Source organism: Gracilinanus agilis, chromosome 1 (assembly GCF_016433145.1).
Source record: "Gracilinanus agilis isolate LMUSP501 chromosome 1, AgileGrace, whole genome shotgun sequence".
Lineage (NCBI taxonomy): Eukaryota > Metazoa > Chordata > Mammalia > Didelphimorphia > Didelphidae > Gracilinanus > Gracilinanus agilis.
Genome location: NC_058130.1, coordinates 288,911,672 through 288,932,642, shown reverse-complemented (window position 1 = coordinate 288,932,642; position 20,971 = coordinate 288,911,672). Strand labels below are relative to the sequence as shown.

General features: G+C 35.5%; 1 protein-coding gene across 1 annotated transcript in view; it reads right to left on the bottom strand.

The window, feature by feature from the left end:
* SYK (spleen associated tyrosine kinase) overlaps window positions 1–20,971 on the bottom strand; it is a 131,967-nt gene that overhangs the window by 19,105 nt on the left and 91,891 nt on the right. The window contains exon 10 of the mRNA XM_044680173.1: window positions 9,651–9,840. Within this exon, the coding sequence (XP_044536108.1) occupies window positions 9,651–9,840 (190 nt within the window). The remainder of the gene's footprint in view (window positions 1–9,650; window positions 9,841–20,971) is intronic.

The following is a 20,971-nucleotide window of genomic DNA, read 5'->3' as shown; positions in this document are numbered from 1 at the left end:
TTTTAAAAATATATGAATGAGTAGTTCATGAGCAAATAAATACAGGATGGAGTAGATCTTAGAAGATAAAGAATATCTGGATTATATAAAAGTACAAATATTTCAAACAAACAAAATTTATAAAGATAATTAGAAGGAAAATTGTAGATTGGGGAAAAATACTTGTAGCAAGTTTCTCTAATAAAGCTGTCATTTCCAAGACATGTAAAAAATTTAAATGGTCAGTGGATATGAAGGAGTAGTTTTATTTTAATTTTTTTTAATTTTTTAGAAAAAAATTTCCATGGTTACATGATTCATGCTTTTACTTTCCCCTTCACCTGCTCAAACTCTTCCCCCACCCCCATAGCTACCTTGCATTTCCACTGGTTTTTAACATGTATCATCTATCAAGACCCATTTCCATATTATTGATAGTTGCATTGGTGTGGTCGTTTCGAGTCTACATCCCCAATCATGTCTGTATAAACCCATGTGTACAAGCAGTTGTTTTTCTTCTGTGTTTCGACTCCTGCAGTTCTTCCTCTGAATGTGGGTAGTGTTCTTTTTCATAAATCCTGCAGAATTGTCCTGGGTCATGGCATTGCTGCTAGTACAGAAGTCTATTACATTCGATTTTACCACAGTGTATCAGTCTCTGTGTACAACCTTCTTCTGGCTCTGCTCCTTTCACTCTGCATCAATTCCTGGAAGTCTTTCCAGTTCACATGGAATTCCTCCAGTTTATTATTCCTTTGAGCACAGTAGTATTCATCACCAACATCTAACACAATTTGTTCAGCCATTCCCCAACTGAAGGGCATACCCTCATTTTCCAATTTTTTGTTACCACAAAAAGTGCAGCTATAAATATTTTTGTACAAGTCTGTTTATCTATGATCTTTTTGGGGTACAAACCCAGCAATGCTATGGCTACATTAAAGGGCAGGCAATCTTTTAGAGCTCTTTGGGCATAATTCCAAATTGCCATTCAGAATGGTTGGATCAGTTCACCACTCTACCAGCACTGCATTAATGTCCCAATTTTGCCACATCCCCTCCAACATCCATTACTCTTCCCTGCTATCATTTAAGCCAATCTTCTAGGTGTGAGGTGATACCTCAGAGTTGTTTTGATTTGCATTTTTCTAATTATTAGAGATTTAGAATACTTTCTCATGTGCTTATTGATAGTTTTGATTTTTTTATCTGAAAATTGCCTATTAATGCCCCTTGCCCATTTATCAGTTGAGGAATGGCTTGATTCTTTTATACAATTGATTTAGTTTCTTGTAAATTTGAGTAATTAGACCTCTGTCAGAATTTTTGTTATAAAGATTTTTTCCCCAGGTTGTTGTTTCCCTTCTGATTTTGGCTACATTGTTTTTGTTTGTACAAAAATTTTTAATTTAATATAATCAAAATTATTTATTTTACATTTTGTAATTTTTTCTAACACTTGCTTGGTTTTAAAATCTTTCCTTTCCCAGAGATCTGACAAGTATACTATTCTGTGTTCACTTAATTTACTTACAAAGTTTCCTTCTTTATATTCAAGTCTTTTACCCATTGTGAATTTATCTTGGTGTAAGGTGTGAGATGTTGATCTAAACCTAATCTCTCCCATATTGTTTTCCAATTTTCCCACCAGTTTTTGTCAAATAGTGGATTTTTGTCCCAAAAATCAGGCTTTTGGGGTTTATCAAACCCTGTGTTGCTGACGTCACTTATCCCAAGTCTATTCCACTGATCCCTTCTGTCTCTTAGTTATTATTATTACCTTATTGTTTTGATAACCACTGATTTATAGTATAGTTTAATATCTGGTACTTTTAGGTCATCTTCCTTCACATTTTTTTCATTATTTCCCTTGATATTCTTGATTGTTTGTTCTTCCAAATGAACATTGTTATAGTTATTTCTGATTCAGTAAAAAAGTTTTTTGGTAGTTTGATAGGTATGGCACTAAATAAGCAAATTAATCTGGGTAGAATGGTCATTTTTATTATGTTACCTCATCCTACTCATGAGCAGTCAATGTTTTTCCAATAGTTTAGATCTAGTTTTAATTGTTTGGAAAGTGTTCTGTAGTTATGTTCATATAATTCCTGTGTTTGTTTTGGTAGATAGATTCCTAAGTATTTTATATTGTCTAGGGTGATTTTAAATGGTGTTTCTCTTTCTACCTCTTGCTGCTATGATGTGTTGGAAATATATAGAAATGCTGATGATTCATGTGCATTTATTTTGTATCTTGCAACTTTGCTAAAGTTGTTGATCATTTCTACTAGCTTTTTAGTTGATTCTCTAGGATTTTTTAAGTAGACCAACATATCATCTGCAAAGAGTGATAGCTTAGTCTCCTCATTGCCTATTTTTTTATATATAATTTATTTTTTTTTAACCCTTGTTCTTCAGTGTATTGTCTCATAGGTGGAAGAGTGGTAAGGGTAGGCAATGGGGGTCAAGTGACTTGCCCATGGTCACACAGCTGGGAAGTGGCTGAGGCCGGGTTTGAACCTAGGACCTCCTGTCTCTAGGCCTGACTCTCACTCCATTGAGCTACCCAGCTGCCCCTCCTCATTGCCTATTTTAATACCTTCAATTTCTTTTTCTTCTCTAATTGCTACTGCTAGTGTTTCTAGTACAATGTTAAATAACAGAGGTGATAATGGGCATCCTTGTTTCACTCCTGATCTTACTGGAAAGGCTTCTAATTTATCCCCATTGCATATGATGCTTGTTGATGGTTTTAGGTATATACTGTTTATTGTTTTTAGGAGAGGTCCTTCTATTCCTATACTTCCTAGTGTTTTCAGTAGGAATGAGTGTTGTATTTTGTCAAAAGATTTTTAGGCATCTATTGAGAGAATTATGTGGTTTTTGTTTGTTAGCTTGTTGATATGGTCAATTATGTGGTTTTCCTAATGTTGAACCATCCTTGAATTCCTGGTATAAATCCCACCTGATCATGATGGATAACCCTCTTGATCACTTGCTGGAGTCTTTTTGCTAGTATTCCATTTAAGATTTTTTTGCATCTATGTTCATTAAGGAGATTGGTCTGTAGTTTTCTTTCTCTGTTTTTGATCTACCTGGCTTTGGAATTAGTACCATATTTGTGTCTTAAAAGGAATTTGGTAGGACTCCTTCTTTTCTTATTGTGTCAGATAGTTTGCATAATATTGGAATTAGTTGCTCTTTGAATGTCTGATAGAATTCACTTGTGAACCCATCAGGCCCTGGCAATTTTTTCTTAGGGAGTTCTTTGATGGCTTGTTCAATTCCTTTTCCTGATATGGGATTATTTAAGTATTCTATTTCTTCTGTTGTTAATCTATGCAATTTATATTTTTGTAAACATTCATCCATATCACTTAGATTGCTATATTTATTGCCATATAATTGGGCATAATAGTTTTTAATGCTTGCCTTAATTTCCTCTTCATTAGAGGGGAGGTCTCCCTTTTCATCTTTGGTACTGATGATTTGGTTTTCTTCTTTCCTTTTTTTATTAGATTGACCAGTACTTTGTCTCTTTTATCTGTTTTTTTCAAACTATCAGCATCTAGTCTTATTTATTAATTCAATAGTTCTTTTACTTTCTTTTTTATTAATTTCTCCTTTGATTCTTAGAATTTCTAATTTAGTTTTCATCTGAGGATTTTTAATTTGTTCATTTTCTAGTTTTTTAAGTTGCATGCCAAATTAATTAACCTCTGCCCTCCCTAATTTGTTAATGTATGCACTTAGTGATATAAATTTTCCCCTTAGAACTGCTTTGGCTGCATTCCATAGGTTTGGATAAGACATCTTATCATTGTCATAGTCTTCAATGAAATTATTAATTGTTTCTATGATTTGTTCTTTCACTAAATTATTTTGGATAATCATATTATTTAATTTCCAATTAGTTTTTTGTTTGCCTCTCTATGTATTCTTACTAATAACTATTTTTATTGCATTATGATCTGAAAAGTTACATTTATTACTTCTGCTTTTTTGTATTTGTTTGCCATGTTTCTATGCCCTATTACACGGTCTATCTTTGTGAATGTTCCATGTGCTGCTGAAAAGAAGGTGTATTCCTTTTTGTCTGTATTTATTTTTCTCCATATATCTACTAACTCTAATTTTTCTAGGGTTCCATTCACCTCTCTTATCTCTTTCTTCTTTATTTTTTGGTTTGATTTATCTAGATCTGATAGGGAAAGGTTGAGGTCCCCCACTAGTATGGTTTTGTTATCTATTTCGTCCTTGAGCTCCACTAGCTTCTCCTTTAGAAACTTGGAAGCTATACAAATTGGTGCATACATGTTGAGTACTGATATTTCTTCATTGTTTATACTGCCTTTTATTAGGATGTAATTACCTTTCCTATTTCTTTTAACCTTATCTATTTTTATTTTGGCTCTGTCAGAGATTATGATGGCAACCCCTGCCTTCTTTTTCTCATTTGAAGCCCAATAGATTTTGCTCCATCCTCTCATTTTCACTCTATGTCTTTCTGTCTGTGTCATGTGTGTTTCTTGCAGACAACATATGGTAGGATTTTGGTTTCTAATCCACTCTGCTATTTGCTTCCTTTTTATGGGCAAGTTCATCCCATTCACATTCAGAGTTATCAACTGTGTATTCCCAGACGTTTTGATTTTCTCGCCTTATCCTATCCTTTCTTCTTTCACTATTTCCTTTTATACCAGTATTTTGTTTTTAATCAGTTTCCCTGATCCCCTCCTTTATTGTACTTCCCTTTCTTCCCTCTCCCTTATTCCCCTCTTATTTTTGTTTTGGATCTTTTTAAGCTAAACCCCCTCTGCACCGTCTCCCTTCCTAGTGTTACTTCCCTCTCCAACAGTCCTTTTGTTACCCTTCTACTTCTCTATAGGGCGTGAATCAATTATCTGCCCCAATGGAGCTGATTGTTCTTTCCTCTTTAAGTTGATTTTAATGCACTTAAGTATTAAATATTTCCTCTCTCTAACCTCTTTACCCATACAGTGTATTGTTATTCTTCCCTGTTGGTCCCATGAGTTTCTTTATGGAATATAAATTTATTCCTTTATGTTTGCTTTCCTGTTTTTCTCATTATTATCATCTTCTTTCCCCTCCTCTAGTTTTGGATATATTTATACATACATACATATATATATATATATATATATATATATATATATATATATATATATAACATTTGACATTTCATCCTATATAGTATGTCACTGTTCGCTCTATGTAAACTTCTAGTTACCCTGTTGGTAATAACAATTTTTAATATTTGCCAATATCTTTTTTCTTCTTGGGATACAAATTGATCGAACTTATTGGATCCCTTAAAGAAAAGAATTTTCCCCTTCCCCCATTCTCTTAATTACCTTATGGTGATTCTCTTGAATTCTGTGTTTGGGCATCAAACTCACTGTTTAAGTCTGTTTTTTCTTGATGAATGCTTGCAAGTCCTCAGTTTTATTGAATGACCATACTTTCCCCTGCAATAATATAGTCAGTTTTGCTGGATAGTTGATTCTTGCATGTAGATACAGTTCTCTAACTTTCTGGAATATTGTGTTCCATTCCTTCCGGTCCTTCAATGTAGATTCAGCCAGATCCTGTGTTATCCTAACTGTGGTTCCCTGATATCTGAATGACTGCTTTTTAGCAGCTTATAATATTTTTTCTTTGGTCTGGTAGTTTTTGAATTTAGCTATAATATTCCTGGAAGTTGTCAGTTGTGGATTAAATGTAGGAGGTGATCTGTGGATTCTTTCAATTCCCACTTTTCCCTCTTGTTCAAGAATGTCAGGGCAATTGTCTCTGATAATTTCTTGTAGGAGTTGTCTAAATTTTTTCTTTTATCATGATGTTCTGGTAGTGCAATAATTCTTAAGTTGTCTCTTCTAGCTCTGTTCTCCAGATCTTTGGTTGAATAAATGAGGTGTTTCATATTCTCCTCAAATTTTTCATTTTTTAAATTTTGTTCTGGTCTGATTTTCTTTGTAGATCATCTTTTGCCTTCTTTGCTTCATTTTCAAGCTGGCCAATTCTGGCTTTTAAGACTTTATTTTCTTGTTTTAGTTCATGTATTTCCTATTTCAAATTGTCTTCAGCCTCTCTTGATTGCTTTTTGAGTTCCTGAAGTTGAATTTTGAGATCTTCAAAAGCCTGTGTCCAGTTCACTGGAACTACTTCCTCTTCTTCTATTTCTAGTTTATTTGCTCTCTTTTCACTTCCTTGAAAGAAGTTGTCAGTTGTCATTTCTTTTCTCTTTTTCTGTTGCTTACTCATATTTTTTCCTTCCTTGTTCTGCTAGTTTGAGCAGATGTATTTAATGATCTTTGATGAAAGATCTTCCCCCTAGCTGGCAATGGATGTTTGTAGTTACTTTCTCTGCCCTCTGAAGACTTCTTGTCTGTCTAATTGATGTTATCAAGCCTGTACTGATTGAATTAGTTTGTACTTCTTAATCTGCTCTGAGGCTAAAACCTAGAGAAGAGGGAAAGAAAAAACAACAACAAAAAAAAAACAGTGGAGGGACAAGAAGGAGCGTTTTTGCTGAGCTGAGCTGTCCAGCAGTGGGATCCCCCTGAGCTGTCCTTGTGCTTGATCTGGTTTTCTTTCTTTTTGCAGCCCTTTGTTCTCTATCTTGGTATGAGGAGGCCAAGTTGTCTGTGTTCTGAGGTTTGGTTCTCTCTAAGCCACCATCTTCCGGGCATTTTTGCTGTGTTTCTCTGGTTTTCTCCTCCAGTCACCTCTCCAGTGCCTGTGTTCAACTCCCAGAGTCCGGTGCCAGCAAGGCCCTCTCTCTGGGCCAGTACACCCGCTCACCTTGAGATTTCCGGGATGCTGGCTCCACACAGCATGTGGGGGAGGTGTCCTGGGATTTCCTTTCTATACCCTCAGACCTGACAGTTCAAGAATTCAAGCCTTTTTCTTGGCGTACCTCTTTAGCTGTCCTGAAGTAGGGTTCCCCCGGCTCTGTCCCATAGTTAGATTTGTTCCTCTTTCTTCTTAAAGCATATTATTTTCTATCCTGGTGTGTAAGTTTTAAGAATCACTCTGTCAAAGCCACCATCTTCCCAGAATTCCCCAAATCTAGTTTCTTGTCTTAGAATCAATCCAAGGCAGAAAAATGGTAAATGCTAGGCAATGGAGGTTGTGAGGGGGTGAAAGGAGGATAGGTAGGAAGGAAGGTAGAAGGAAGGAGAGAAGAAGGTAGAAGAAGGGAAAGGAAGGTAGCATCCCCAGCCCAGGCAGGGGGAAATTGACCAGAGCCCTTCAGGGGCTCAAATAAAAGATCAGAGAGCAACTTTAGGGTTTAGAATAGCTAGGTTTTATTTAGATGAGGAAAGGGAAGGTCTAGGAAAAACTAGGAGGTAGATAGAAAGGGAAAAAGGCACCGAGAGAGAGCTCAGGATCCGAGAGCCTCTGGGATCAAGAGCAGACCCTCCAGGGTAGAGCAGGAGTAGTTTTAAAAGAAATTAATCAAAGGTCTTAATGAATATGAAATTAATATGGAAATGCTCTAAATCACTAATAATTACACCAGTGGTTCTTAAACTTTTTTATTTCAGGACTCCTTTAAAGTCTTAAATATTATTGAGGGTCCCAAAAATCTTTCGATGTGGATTATGTCAAATAGTATTAGCTGTATTAATTAAAATGAATAAATTAATTTGTTTGATAATTCATTAAAAATAAAAATAATAAATTCATCTACATTAAAATTATATTTTATGAAAAATAAGAAAAATAGTAAGAAGAGTGGCATTGTTTTATATAATTTTGCTAAGTTTTTAAACATTTGACTTTATACAAATTGGCTGGACTCTCATATCTGTTTATTTAGTTAGCTGTGGTGTTACTGTTATTGAAGAATATGAAGAAAATTTAACATCACACAGATATATAGATGGACTAGAGAGCAGTGTTTAATGGGCAAATAAAGTTTTTGTATTATAATGAAAACAATTTTGACCTCCTAGACATTTTCAGAATTTCTGAATTAGAGAAATATAAGTTGAAGCAACTCTGAGGTTCTACTTCATACCTATTTTATTACTACACATTGAAAAAAATTGAAAATAACAATTGTTGAAGGGGTGTAGGAGAGCAAAAGGCTCACCAAGGCATTGCATAGTGGAGCTTTGAATTGGTCTAGCCATTATAGAAAATAATTTGATTATTCTTTTTTACAAAAGCAAATAAAAAACTCAGCATATTTTATGATCCAGAAATGTCACTTACACATAAAAGAAATTTTAAAACTCATATATACAAACTATTTATAGTAGCCCTTTGGATTATAAAAAAGAACTGGAAACTAAGAGGTTGCCTATCATTTGAGGAAGAGCTAAGTAAATTATAGTATGTGAATGGTATAAGAAATGACAAAAGAGACAATTTCAGAGACACATAAGGAAGAATCCAATGAATTGATGCAGAGTGAAATAACATTAAAATGGACTAGAATTAATAAGATTATGGCAACATTATAAAAATCATTTGAAAGATGTAAGAATTCTGGAAAATGCAATGACCAACCACAATCCTATAAGACCAAAGATGAAGCATCTTATAAATTGATTAAGAAGTGATGGACAGGGGCAGCTGGGTATCTCAGTGGATTGAGAGTAAGGCCTAGAGATGGGAGGTCCTAGGTTCAAATCCAGCCTCAGACACTTCCCAGCTGTGTGACCCTGGGCAAGTCACTTGACCCCCATTGCTCACCCTTACCACTATTCCACCTAGGAGCCAATACACAGAAGTTAAGGGTTTAAAAAAAAATAAATGATGCACACAAGTTACAGAATAAGACATACATTTTCCAGAATGTCCAATGTAGAAATTTGTTTTACTTGACTATATTTGGTTAAAGAGATTTCCCCCACCTTTTTTTCTACTTGGAGGATGAAGAGAGAAATGAAGAGTAATTATATACACTATAACAAATAAAAGGAAAAAAGGGAAAACAGGGTTACTGAAACATTATTTAAATACATAGAAGTAGAAGGAAGGTTGAAAAAGAATCATAAACAAGGAAGACAGCTTTCAAATTTACATGTTACATTTATATTTTTAAAAAAGTAAGAGGGATATAATTACTCTGGAGTTTCATATACAATCTACTTTTTTCTGTTCTACTGTACATAGAAATAATTATTTTAAGTTAGGAATTAAAAAATTAATTCTAAAAAATTTCCCATATATACATGCATAACTTGCTTTCTTTCCATTTAAACTATGAAATAAGATAGTTATTTTAAAACCCCATAAATAAAAGAACTCTTTGATAAACACATTTGCTATCCTTTCTACCAAATTTGACCTATATAAGTAGTTTTCCTATTTAAAATGATGTATAATTTCCCAATTATACCATTTTGAAAGAGTAAACGGTATAAGGCCTCTCATGACTAGCAATTCATGGAACATTCTATTTTATGAAGATGGTATTACATTAAAGAGCAAAGAAAATTATGTGCAATGGGTGTAAGTCTTATGGTTTGACAATTTACAAAAGGTCTTACTGGACTGTAAAAGATAATGAAAATGAAGGACTATTTTAAAATAGCTATAAAATTCTACTTCTAACAAAAATACTGCAGGACAGGTAGATCAAAATTTCATTTTTTAAAACCATTTGTTATTATTGACATTGAAGAAATACTTACCTTATAATAATTTTCATCAGCATTAAGTGCTTTTGAAAGCCCAAAATCACTGATTTTGGCATAATGTTGGGTAACTAGTAACACATTTCTTGCAGCCAGATCTCTGTGCACGAAATTATTCTCCTCCAAATATTTCATCCCCATTGAAACTTGATGAACCAGTTCTATGATATTTTTATCCTTGACATGCCTGAAAATCATAAACATCTGTAAATAAGTCAATTATTTATTTTTATAAAATAGAAAATACATATACTGAAACAAGAACTTGCCCAATATAGATGAGTAATTTTAAGAAGTCCCTTTTAATGTAATTTTTATTTACTTCATTAATTTCCCCATTACATGATAAAAATTTTAACAATTTTTTTCTAAGATTTTTTGAGCTTCAAATTCTTTCCCTCCCTATCTCCTCTCTCTCTTTCTTTGAGAAGGCAAGCAATTTGATATAAATGATACATGTGAAGTCATGTACATCACATTTGAATATCTTGCTATTACAAAAGAAAACACAAACAAAATAAAATAGAGGCAATATTTTTTAAAAGTGTGGTTCAGATACATATTCTGTTTCCGGGTTAAGATGGCAGCAGAGTAAAAAGCAGCTGCTTGACTTCTCGTAATCCACTCATATAGGACTCCTCAAGAAGACATAAAAACAAATCCAGAGGAAAGAAGGAACCCCACAACAGGGCGCAGCATCGGAGGTACGTGGAAACAGGGCATTTCCATGCTATAAAGGGGTGAAACAGCTCCCACGAAAACATGAGCAGAGCAACCCCTCCCCCACCCCACACCACCAAAGCCAGCGCAAAGGAGTTGGAGCAGGTTTGGAGCACCCATTGGGTCATTGGCAGCTCACCAGGGCTTGTTCCTGGGAGCAGCAAGACTTGGGACCCCCCGGGAGGTGAGGAACTCGTGGACTCTGAGTGCAGACCCTGAGCCCAGGCTCAGGCAAAGGGGCTGTCACAGGTGCAGGCTGAGGCACGGATTAAAGCGTGGACTGGGGCGCAGAAGAAGGGGCTGATTCTGAGTGCAGGAGCGGACCTTGAGTGGGGACCCAGGGCAGAGAGGTGCTTGACTGCAGAAGCAGCTCCCTGAGACTGTTAAAGGAGCTTCAGACAGAAGAACAAGCAAGGAGACCACCAGGAGGCTTGTCCCAGCACAACTAGACCTGAGATCTCAGGAATCTCTAAAGAGCCGCAAAGAGATCCTGGGTGTGAGCATAAAGCTGAGAGGGAACTCAGCTTACAATGGCAAGCCATCAGGAAAACCAGAAGAGAAAGATGAAGAAGAAAAAACCTTTAACACTTGACAACTTTTGCACAGAAAAAATCCAGACAACAGAGGAAACAGTAGAGGAGAACAAACAATACAAACCTTCCTAAAACAATGAAAATGGGTAACAAGGTCTTGAAGAGTTCAGATCTGAGATCATGAGAAAGATGGAAGAGATCTGGCAAGAAAATAACAGTTTAAAAGGCAGAATTTCACAATTGAATCAAAAACCAGAAATGACCAGATTGAAAAGGAAAACCAAAAGATTGTAGCTGAAAATCAGTCTCTAGAGGCTAGAATTGGGCAATTAGAAAAAAGATGCCCCCAAATCAAAAGAATTAATAAGCAAATTGGAGACCAAAATCAAACAGCTGGAAAACAGGTAAGACCAAACTGAAAAGGAAAATCAAAAGCTTATAACAGAAAAACAGTCTCTAAAGACAAGAATTGGGCAAGTAGAAGCCAATGATCTATCAAGACAGCAAGAACAAATAAAACAAAGTCAAAAGACAGATAAAATAGAAACATGAAATATCTCAATCAGAAAATGATAGATAAAGAAAACCGGTCTAGAAGAGACAATCTGAAAATCATTGTTCTTCCAGAAAAACCAGAAATTAATAGAAATTTGGACTCCATACTAAAGAAATTATTAAGAAAAATTGACCTGAAGTTCTACAACAAGAGGGCAATATAGACATTGAAAGGATCCATAGATCACCCTCTACACTAGACACTGAAAAGACAACCCCAAGAATATAATAGCCAAATTCAAGAGCTTCCAACTAAAAGAAAAATATTACAAGAAGTCAGGAAGAGACAATTCAGATATCAAGGAGCACCAATCAGGATCACACAGGATCTGGCAGCCTCCACGCTAAAAGACCACAAGGCTTGGAATATGATATTCAGAAAGGCAAGAGAACTCGGTTTACAAACAAGGATCACGTACCCATCAAAACGGACTATATTCTTCCAGGGGAAAGTTTGGGCATTCAACAAGATAGAAAATTTCCAAGCATTTGCACAGAAAAGACCAGGACTAAATGGAAAGTTTGATATTCAACTAAAAAAATCAAGAGAAACATGAAAAGGTAAATAAGAAACAGAAGGGAAAGTAAGAAAACTCTTATTTTTTAAATTTGCCTCCTAAGGGCTTCAATAAGATCTAATTATTGGTACTCCTATGAGGGAAATGTTATGTATAATTCTCTGTAGTGAACTCTGTTCAGTATTATAGCATTCAGCATTATAATAATTAGAAGAATTATTCATAGGGAATACTAAATGGTCTAAGATAAAATGGGTGGGAAGGAAAGAGGGGGATGAATAGTAGAGGACACCAAGAGAATCTTGAAGGAATAAGAAAACTAGGATATTCTATTACACACAAAGAGGACTTGGGAAGGGGAGGGGACAAATACTAGTATATGAAGGAGAGGAAGAGAGTATTAAGAGGTAATATTTAGACCTTACTCTCAGTGTAATTAACCCTGAGAGGGAAGAATAGTTATATCCATTAAGATATAAAACTCTATCTAACCTACTGAGAAAATCAGAAGGGATAAACCAAGGGGAGGAGCAGGAGAGTGGGGAGGTCAAAAAAGGGAGAAGAGAACAAGGGGGAGGGAAGTCATTAGACCTTTAAAAATAAAAAGAGGGGAATAACAAGGGAGGGGGTAGAAAGGAAAGTTAATCAAAGGAGGGGACAAGGGATACTGGCTCAAAGCAAACCACTGGTTAAAAGAAAATAGTGTAAGAAGAAGGGGTGGGACTAGGGGAGGATACAAAAATGTCAGTGAATACAAAACTGATAATTATAACTCTGAATGTGAATGGGATGAACTCGCTCATAAAATGGAAGCAAATAGCAGAGTGGATTAGAAACCAAAATCATACCATATGTTCTCTACAAGAAACACATATCAGGCGGGTGGACATGCACAAGTTTAAGGTTCAGGGCCAGAGCAAAATCTTTTGGGCATCAAATGAGAAAAAGAAGGCAGGAGTGGCTATTATGATTTCTGACAAAGCCAAAGTAAAAATAGATAGGATTAAAAAAGACAGGGAAGGTCATTACATCCTGATTAAAGGCAGTATAAACTGTGAGGAAATAACACTGCTCAATAGGTATGCACCAAGTGTTATAGCATCCAAATTCATAAAGTAGAAACTGGCACAGCTCAAGAAGGAAATAGATAGTAAAACCATAATAGTGGGAGATCTAAATACTCTTCTTTCAGATCTAGATAAATCAAACCAAAAAATAAATAAGAAAGAGGCAAGAGAGGTGAATGAAGCCCTAGAAAAATTAGATTTAATTGATATGTGGAGAAAAATAAATAGGGACAAAATGAATACACCTTCTTTTCAGCTGCACATGGTACATTCACAAAGATTGACTATGTAATAGGACATAGAAACATTGCAAACAAATGCAAACGAGCAGATAAAATAAATGTAAACTTCTCAGTCCATAATGCAATAAAAATAATAATTAGTAAGGGCACCTGGACAGGCAAGCCAAAAACCAATTGGAAATTAAAAAATATGATTCTCCGAAACCAATTAGTCAAAGAAGAAATCATAGAAACAATCAACAATTTTATTGAAGAGAATGAAAATGACAAGACATCCTACCAAACTCTGTGGGATGCAGCCAAGGCAGTACTCAGGGGAAAATTTATATCCTTGAGTGCATATATTAACAAATTAAGGAGGGCAGAGATTAAAGAATTGGGCATACAACTCAAAAAACTAGAAAGTGAGCAAATTAAAAATCCCCAGATGAAAATTAGATTAGAAATACTAAAAATCAAGGGAGAAATCAATAAAATCGAAAGTAAAAGAACTATTGAATTAATAAATAAGACTAGAAGCTGGTGTTTTGAAAAAACAGATAAAATAGACAAAGTACTGGTCAATCTAATAAAAAAAAGGAAAGAAGAAAACCAAATTGACAGTATCAAAGATGAAAAGGGAGACCTCACCTCTAATGAAGGGGAAATTAAGGCAATCATTAAAAACTATTTCACCCAATTATATGGCAACAAATATAACAATTTAGGAGATATGGATGAATATTTACAAAAATATAAATTGCCTAGATTAACAGCAGAAGAAATAGAATACCTAAATAATCCCATATCAGAAAGAGAAATTGAACAAGCCATCAAAGAACTCCCTAAGATAAAATCACCAGGACCTGATGGATTCACAAGTGAATTCTATCAGACATTCAAAATGCAACTAATCCCAATACTATACAAATTATTTGATATGATAAGCAAAGAAGGAGTCCTAACAAATTCCTTTTAAGACACAAATATGGTACTGATTCCAAAGCCAGGTAGATCAAAAACAGAGAAAGAAAACTATAGACCAATCTCCCTAATGAACATAGATGCAAAAATCTTAAATAGAATACTAGCAAAGAGACTCCAACAAGTGATCAAGAGGATCATCCACCATGATCAGGTGGGATTTCTACCAGGAATGCTAAGATGGTTCAACATTAGGAAAACCATCCACATTATTGACCATATCAACAATCTAACAAACAAAAATCACATGATTATCTCAATAGATGCTGAAAAAGCCTTTCACAAAATACAGCACCCATTTCTATTGAAAACACTGAAAAGTATAGGAATAGAAGGATCTTTCCTAAAAATAATAAACACTATATACATAAAACCATCAACAAGCATCATAGGCAATGGGGATAAACTAGAACCCTTCCCAATAAGATCAGGAGTGAAACAAGGATGCCCATTATAACCTCTACTTTTCAACATAGTACTAGAAACTCTAGCAGTAGCAATTAGAGAAGAAAAAGAAATTGAAGGTATCAAAATAGGCAATGAGGAGACTAAGCTATCACTCTTTGCAGATGATATAATGGTCTACTTAAAAAATCCTAGAGAATTAACTAAGAAGCTGGTAGAAATAATCAACAACTCTATGCCCTATTACATGGTCAATCTTTGTAAATGTACCATGTGAAGCTGAAAAGAAGGTGTATTCCATTTTGTCCTTATTTATTTTTCTCCACATATTAATTAAATCTAATTTTTCTAGGACTTCATTCACCTCTCTTACCTCTTTCTTATTTATTTTTTGGTTTGATTTATCTAGATCTGAAAGAGGAATATTTAGATCTCCCACTATCATGGTTTTCCTATCTATTCCCTTCTTGTGCTCTGCCAGTTTCTCCTTTATGAATTTGGATGCTGCACCACTTGGTGCATATATATTGAGCAGTGTTATTTCCTCATTGTTTATACTGCCTTTAATCAGGATGTAATGACCTTCCCTGTCTTTTTTAATCCTATCTATTTTTACTTTGGCTTTGTCAGAGATCATAATAGCCATTCCTGTCTTCTTTTTCTCATTTGATGCACAAAAGATTTTGCTCATGCCCTTAACCTTGAACTTGTGTGTGTCTACCCGCCTCATATGTGTTTCTTGTAGACAAAATATGGTAGGATTTTGGTTTCTGATCTACTCTGCTATTTGCTTCCATTTTATGAGAGAGTTCATCCTGTTCACATTCAGAGTTACAATTGTTAGTTGTGCATTCACTGACATTTTTGTATCCTCCCCTAGACCCACCCCTTCTTCTTACACTATTTCCTTTTAAACTAGTGGTTTGCTTTGAACCAGTATCCCTTATCCCCTCCCTTGATTGACTTCCGTTTCTGACCCCTCCCTTGTTATTCCCCTCTTTTTGTTTTTTAAAGGATCTCCCCTCCCCTTCCCATGCCCTCTTTGTGCGTAATAGAATATCCTATTTTCCTTATTTACTCAGATTTTTCTTGGATGTCCCCTACTATTTCTCCCCTTTTTCCCCCCATGTCATCTTAGACCATTTGGTATCCTGTCCTCTCCCTATAAATTATTCTTCTGGTTGCTATAATAGTGGATATTATAATAGTGAATAGAGTTCACTACAGAGAATTATACATAGCATTTCTCCACCTAGTAATACAGATAATTACATTATAATTACGCCCTTAAAGAGTCAAATTTAAAAGATCATGAGTTTTCTTTCTTTTCCCTCAGTCTCTTATTTACCTTTTCATGTTTCTCTTGATTTTTGTGCTTGGGTATCAAACTTTCCATTTAGTCCTGGTCTCTTTTGTGCAAAAATTTGGAAATCTTCAATTTTGTTGAATGCCCATATTTTCCCCAGTAAGTATATAGTCAGTTTTGATGGGTACGTAATCCTTGGTTGTAAACCCAGTACATAGTACTAGAAACACTAGCAGTAGCAATTAGAGAAGAAAAAGAAATTGAAGCTATCAAAATAGGCAATTAGGAGACTAAGTTATCACTCTTTGCAGATGATATGATGGTATACTTAAAAAATCCTAGAGAATCAACTAAGAGGCTAGTAAAAATAATCAACAACTTTAGCAAAGTGGCAGGATACAAAACAAATGCACATAAATCATCAGCATTTCTACATATTTCCAACACATTAGATCAGCAAAAGGTAGAAAGAGAAACACCATTTAAAATCACCCTAGATAATATAAAATACTTAAGAATCTATCTACCAAAACAAACATAGCTATTATACAAAAACAACTACAAAACACTTTCCAGACAAATAAAACTGGATCTCAACAATTGGAAAGCCATTAATTGTTCATGGGTAGGACGAGCTAACATAATAAAAATGACCATTCTACCAAAATTAATTTACCTATTTAGAGCCATACCTATCAAATTACCAAAAAACTTCTTTACTGAATTAGAAAAAACTATAACAAATTTCATTTGGAATAACAGAAGATCAAGAATATCAAGGGAAATAATGAAAAAAAATATGAAGGAAGGGGACCTAGCAGTACCAGATATTAAACTATACTATAAAGCAGCAGTCATCAAAACAATATGGTACTGGCTAAGAGATAGAAGGGAGGATCAGTGGATTAGACTTGGGGTTAATGATGTCAGCAAGACAGTGTATAATAAACCCAAAGAGCCCAACTTCTGGAACATGAATCCACTATTTGACAAAAATTGCTGGGAAATATGGAAAACAATATGGGAAAGATTAGGTTTAGATCAACATCTCACACCCTACACCAAGATAAATTCAGAATGGGTGAATGACCTGAATGTAAAGAGAGAAACTATAAATAAGCTACGTGAACACAAAATAGTATACCTATCAGATCTCTGGGAAAGGAAAGATTTTAAAACCAAGCAAGAGTTAGAGAAAATTACAAAATGTAAAATAAATGGTTTTTATTATATGAAACTAAAAAGCTTTTGTTCAAATTAAAACAATTTAGTCAAAATCAGAAGGGAAATAACAAATTGGGAAAAAATCTTTATAACGAAAAACTCTGACACGGGTCTAATTACTCAAATATACAAGGAGTTAAATCAATTGTATAAAAAATCAAGCCATTCCCCAATTGATAAATGGGCAAGAGACATGAATAGGCAATTTTCAGGTAAAGAAATCAAAAGTATCAATAAGCACATGAGAAAGTGTTCCAAATCTCTAATAATTAGAGAAATGCAAATCAAAACAACTCTGAGGTATCACCTCACACCTACAAGATTGGCTAAAATGAAAGAAGGGGAGAGTAATGAATGTTGGAGGGGATATGGCAAATTTGGGACATTAATGCATTGCTGTTGGAGCTGTGAACTGATCCAGCATTCTGGTTGGCAATTTGGAATCATGCTAAAAGGGCTATAAAAGAATGCCTGCCCTTTGATCCAGCCATACCATTGCTGGGTTTGTACCCCAAAGAGATCATAGATAAACAGACTTGTACGAAAATATTTATAGCTGTGCTTTTTGTGGTGGCAACAAATTGGAAAAGGAGGGTATGTCCTTCAATTGGGGAATGGCTGAACAAACTGTGGTATATGCGGGTGATGGAATACTATTGTGCTAAAAGGAATAATAAACTGGAGGAGTTCCAGGTGAACTGGAGAGACCTCCAGGAACTGATGCAGAGTGAAAGGAGCAGAGCTAGAACACTGTACACAGAGACTGATATACTGTGGTAAAATCTAATGTAATGGATTTCTGTACCAACAGCAATGCAATGACACAAGACAGCTATGAGGGATTTATGGTAAAAAACGCTTCCCACATTCAGAGGAAGATCTGCAGGAGAGGAAACAAAAAAGATAATCAATTGCTTGAATGCATGGGTTGAGGGGAACATGATTGGGGATGTAGACTCGAAATGACCACACCAATGCAACTAACAACAATATGGAAATAGGCCCTAAACAAGGACACATGTTACGACCAGTGGAAATGTGCATTGGCCATGGGTGGGAGGATAGCGGGGGGGGGGGGGTGTTAAGGGGAAAGTAAGGGTATGAAGTATGTAAACAGGTTAAAAATGAATATTAATGTTTAAAAAAAAAGAAATAATCAACAACTTTAGCAAAGTTGCAGGATACAAAATAAATGCACATAAATCATCAGCATTTCTATATATTTCCAATACATCACAGCAACAAGACGTAGAAAGAGAAATACCATTTAAAATCACCCTAGACAATATAAAATACTTGGGAATATTTCTAACAAAACAAACACAGCAATTAGAAGAAAACAACTACAAAACACTTTCCAAACAAATAAAACCGAATCTAAACAATTGGAAAGCCATTGATTGCTCATGGGTAGGACAAGCTAACATAATAAAAATGACCATTCTACCCAAATTAATTTACCTATTTAGTGCCATACCTATCAAACTACCAAAAGAGTTCTTTACTGAATTAGGAAAAATTATAACAAATTTCATTTGGAATAACAAAAGATCAAGAATATCAAGTGAAATAATTTAAAAAAATGTGAAGGAAGGGGGCCTAGCAGTACCAGATATTAAACTATACTATGAAGCAGCAGTCATTAAAACAATATGGTACTGAAGATGGCGCCAGAGTAAAAAGCAGCTCTTAACCTCTCCTACCTGAAACATACAGGACACCTCAAGGCGACATAAAAACATATCCAGATGAATGGAGGGACCCCGCAACAGGGCGCAGCGTGGAAGGTACGTGGAATTGGGGCATTTCCATGCTATAAAGGGGTGAAATAGCTCACACTAAATCGTGGGCTGAGCAGCCCCCCACACACACACACACCAACTACAATGCCGAAGCCAGCTCAAGAGAAATAGAGCAAGTTTGAGGCACCCATTGAGTCACTGGCAGCTCCAGGGCCTGTTCCTGAGAGCAGGAAGACTTAGGACCCCCAATGGCTAAAGAATGCACACAGACTTTGAGCTTGGACACATAGCACAGGCACGAGTGAAGGCGGACACAGGCGCGCGCGTGAACAAAGGCTCTGAAACCCTGACTGGGGAACCAGTGCAGACGGTTATACACCTGTGGAAGCAGAGCCCTGAGACTTGTAAAGGAACCTCCTGCAGAGGATCAAGCAAGGGGGTCCACCATGGGGCTTGACCTTGAGAAAAATCAGACCTGAGTCAGTTTGAGGATAAACCTCAGAACATGCTGAGCTAACAATGGCAACCGTGAATTAGGAAGGCCAAAAGAGAAAGATTAACAATAATAAGAAGAAATCTTTAACACTCGACAACTTTTACATAGAGAAAATCCAGACAACCAAGCAAACAGAAGACGAGAACAAACAAGCACCCGGACTCTCCCAAAATAATGAAAACTGGTCACAAGCTCTTGAAGAGTTCAAATATGAGATGACGAAAAAGTTGGAAAAGATTTGGCTAGAGAAATGGGAAGTAGCTCAAAAGGAAATCAGGCAAGAAAATAACAGTGTAAAAGGCAGAATTCTGCAATTGGAAAGTGAAGCTAAGAAATAAAATGAACTGATAAGCAAATTGAACACCAGAAATGACCAGATTGAAAAGGAAAACCGAAAGATCATAGCCAAAAACCAAAAGATTATAGCCGAAAACCAGTCCTTAAAGGCTAGAATCGAACAATTAGAAACCTATGATCTCTCAAGACAATAAGAACAAATAAAACAAAGTCAAAAGACTGATAAAATAGAAGGAACCATGAAATACCTCAATGACAAAGTGACAGACCAAGAAAACCGGACTAAAAGAGACAATTTGAGAATCATTGGTCTTCCAGAAAAAGCAGAGATTAATAGAAACTTGGACTCCATACTAAAAGAAATTATTCAGCAAAATTGTCCTGAAGTTCTACAACAAGAGGGCAATATAGACACTGAAAGGATCCATAGATCACCCTCTACACTAGACTCAGAAAGGGCAACACACAGGAATATAATAGCCAAATTCAAGAGCTTTCAAATGAAAGAAAAAATCTAACAAGAAGCCAGAAAGAGACAATACAAATATCAAGGAGCACCAATCAGGATCACACAGGATCTGGCAGCCTCCATGCTAAAAGACTGCAAGGCTTGGAATAAGATATTCAGAAAGGCAAGAGAGCTGGGCCTTCAACTATGGATCAACTACCCATGGAAACTGACTATATACTTCCATGGGAAAGTATGGGCATTCAACAAAATTGAAGATTTCCAAGTATTTGCACAGAAAAGACCAGGGCTAAATGGAAAGTTTGATATCCAACTAAAAAAATCAAGAGAAACATGAAAAGGTAAATAAGAAACAGAGGGGAAAGAAAGAAAACTCATAATTTTAAAATTTGCCTTTTTAAGGGCCTCAGTGAGATCTAATTATCTGTATTCCTATGTGGAGAAATGCTATGTATAACTCTCTGTAGTGAACTCTATTCATTATTATAGTATTCACTATTCTAGTAATCAGAAGAATAATTCATAGGGAGAGGGTGGAATACTAAATTGTCTAAGACGATAAGAGGGGTGGGAAAGAGGGGGGTGAATAGTAAGGGACACCAAGAGAAACTTCAGTGAATGAGAAAAATAGGATATTCTATTATACACAAAGACGGCATGGGAAGGAGAGGGGACAAATACTATTATAAGAAGGAGAGGAAAAGAGCATTAAGAGGTAATATTTAAACCTTACTCTCAGTGTAATCAACCCGAAGAGGGAAGAGTAGTATCCATTGGGATA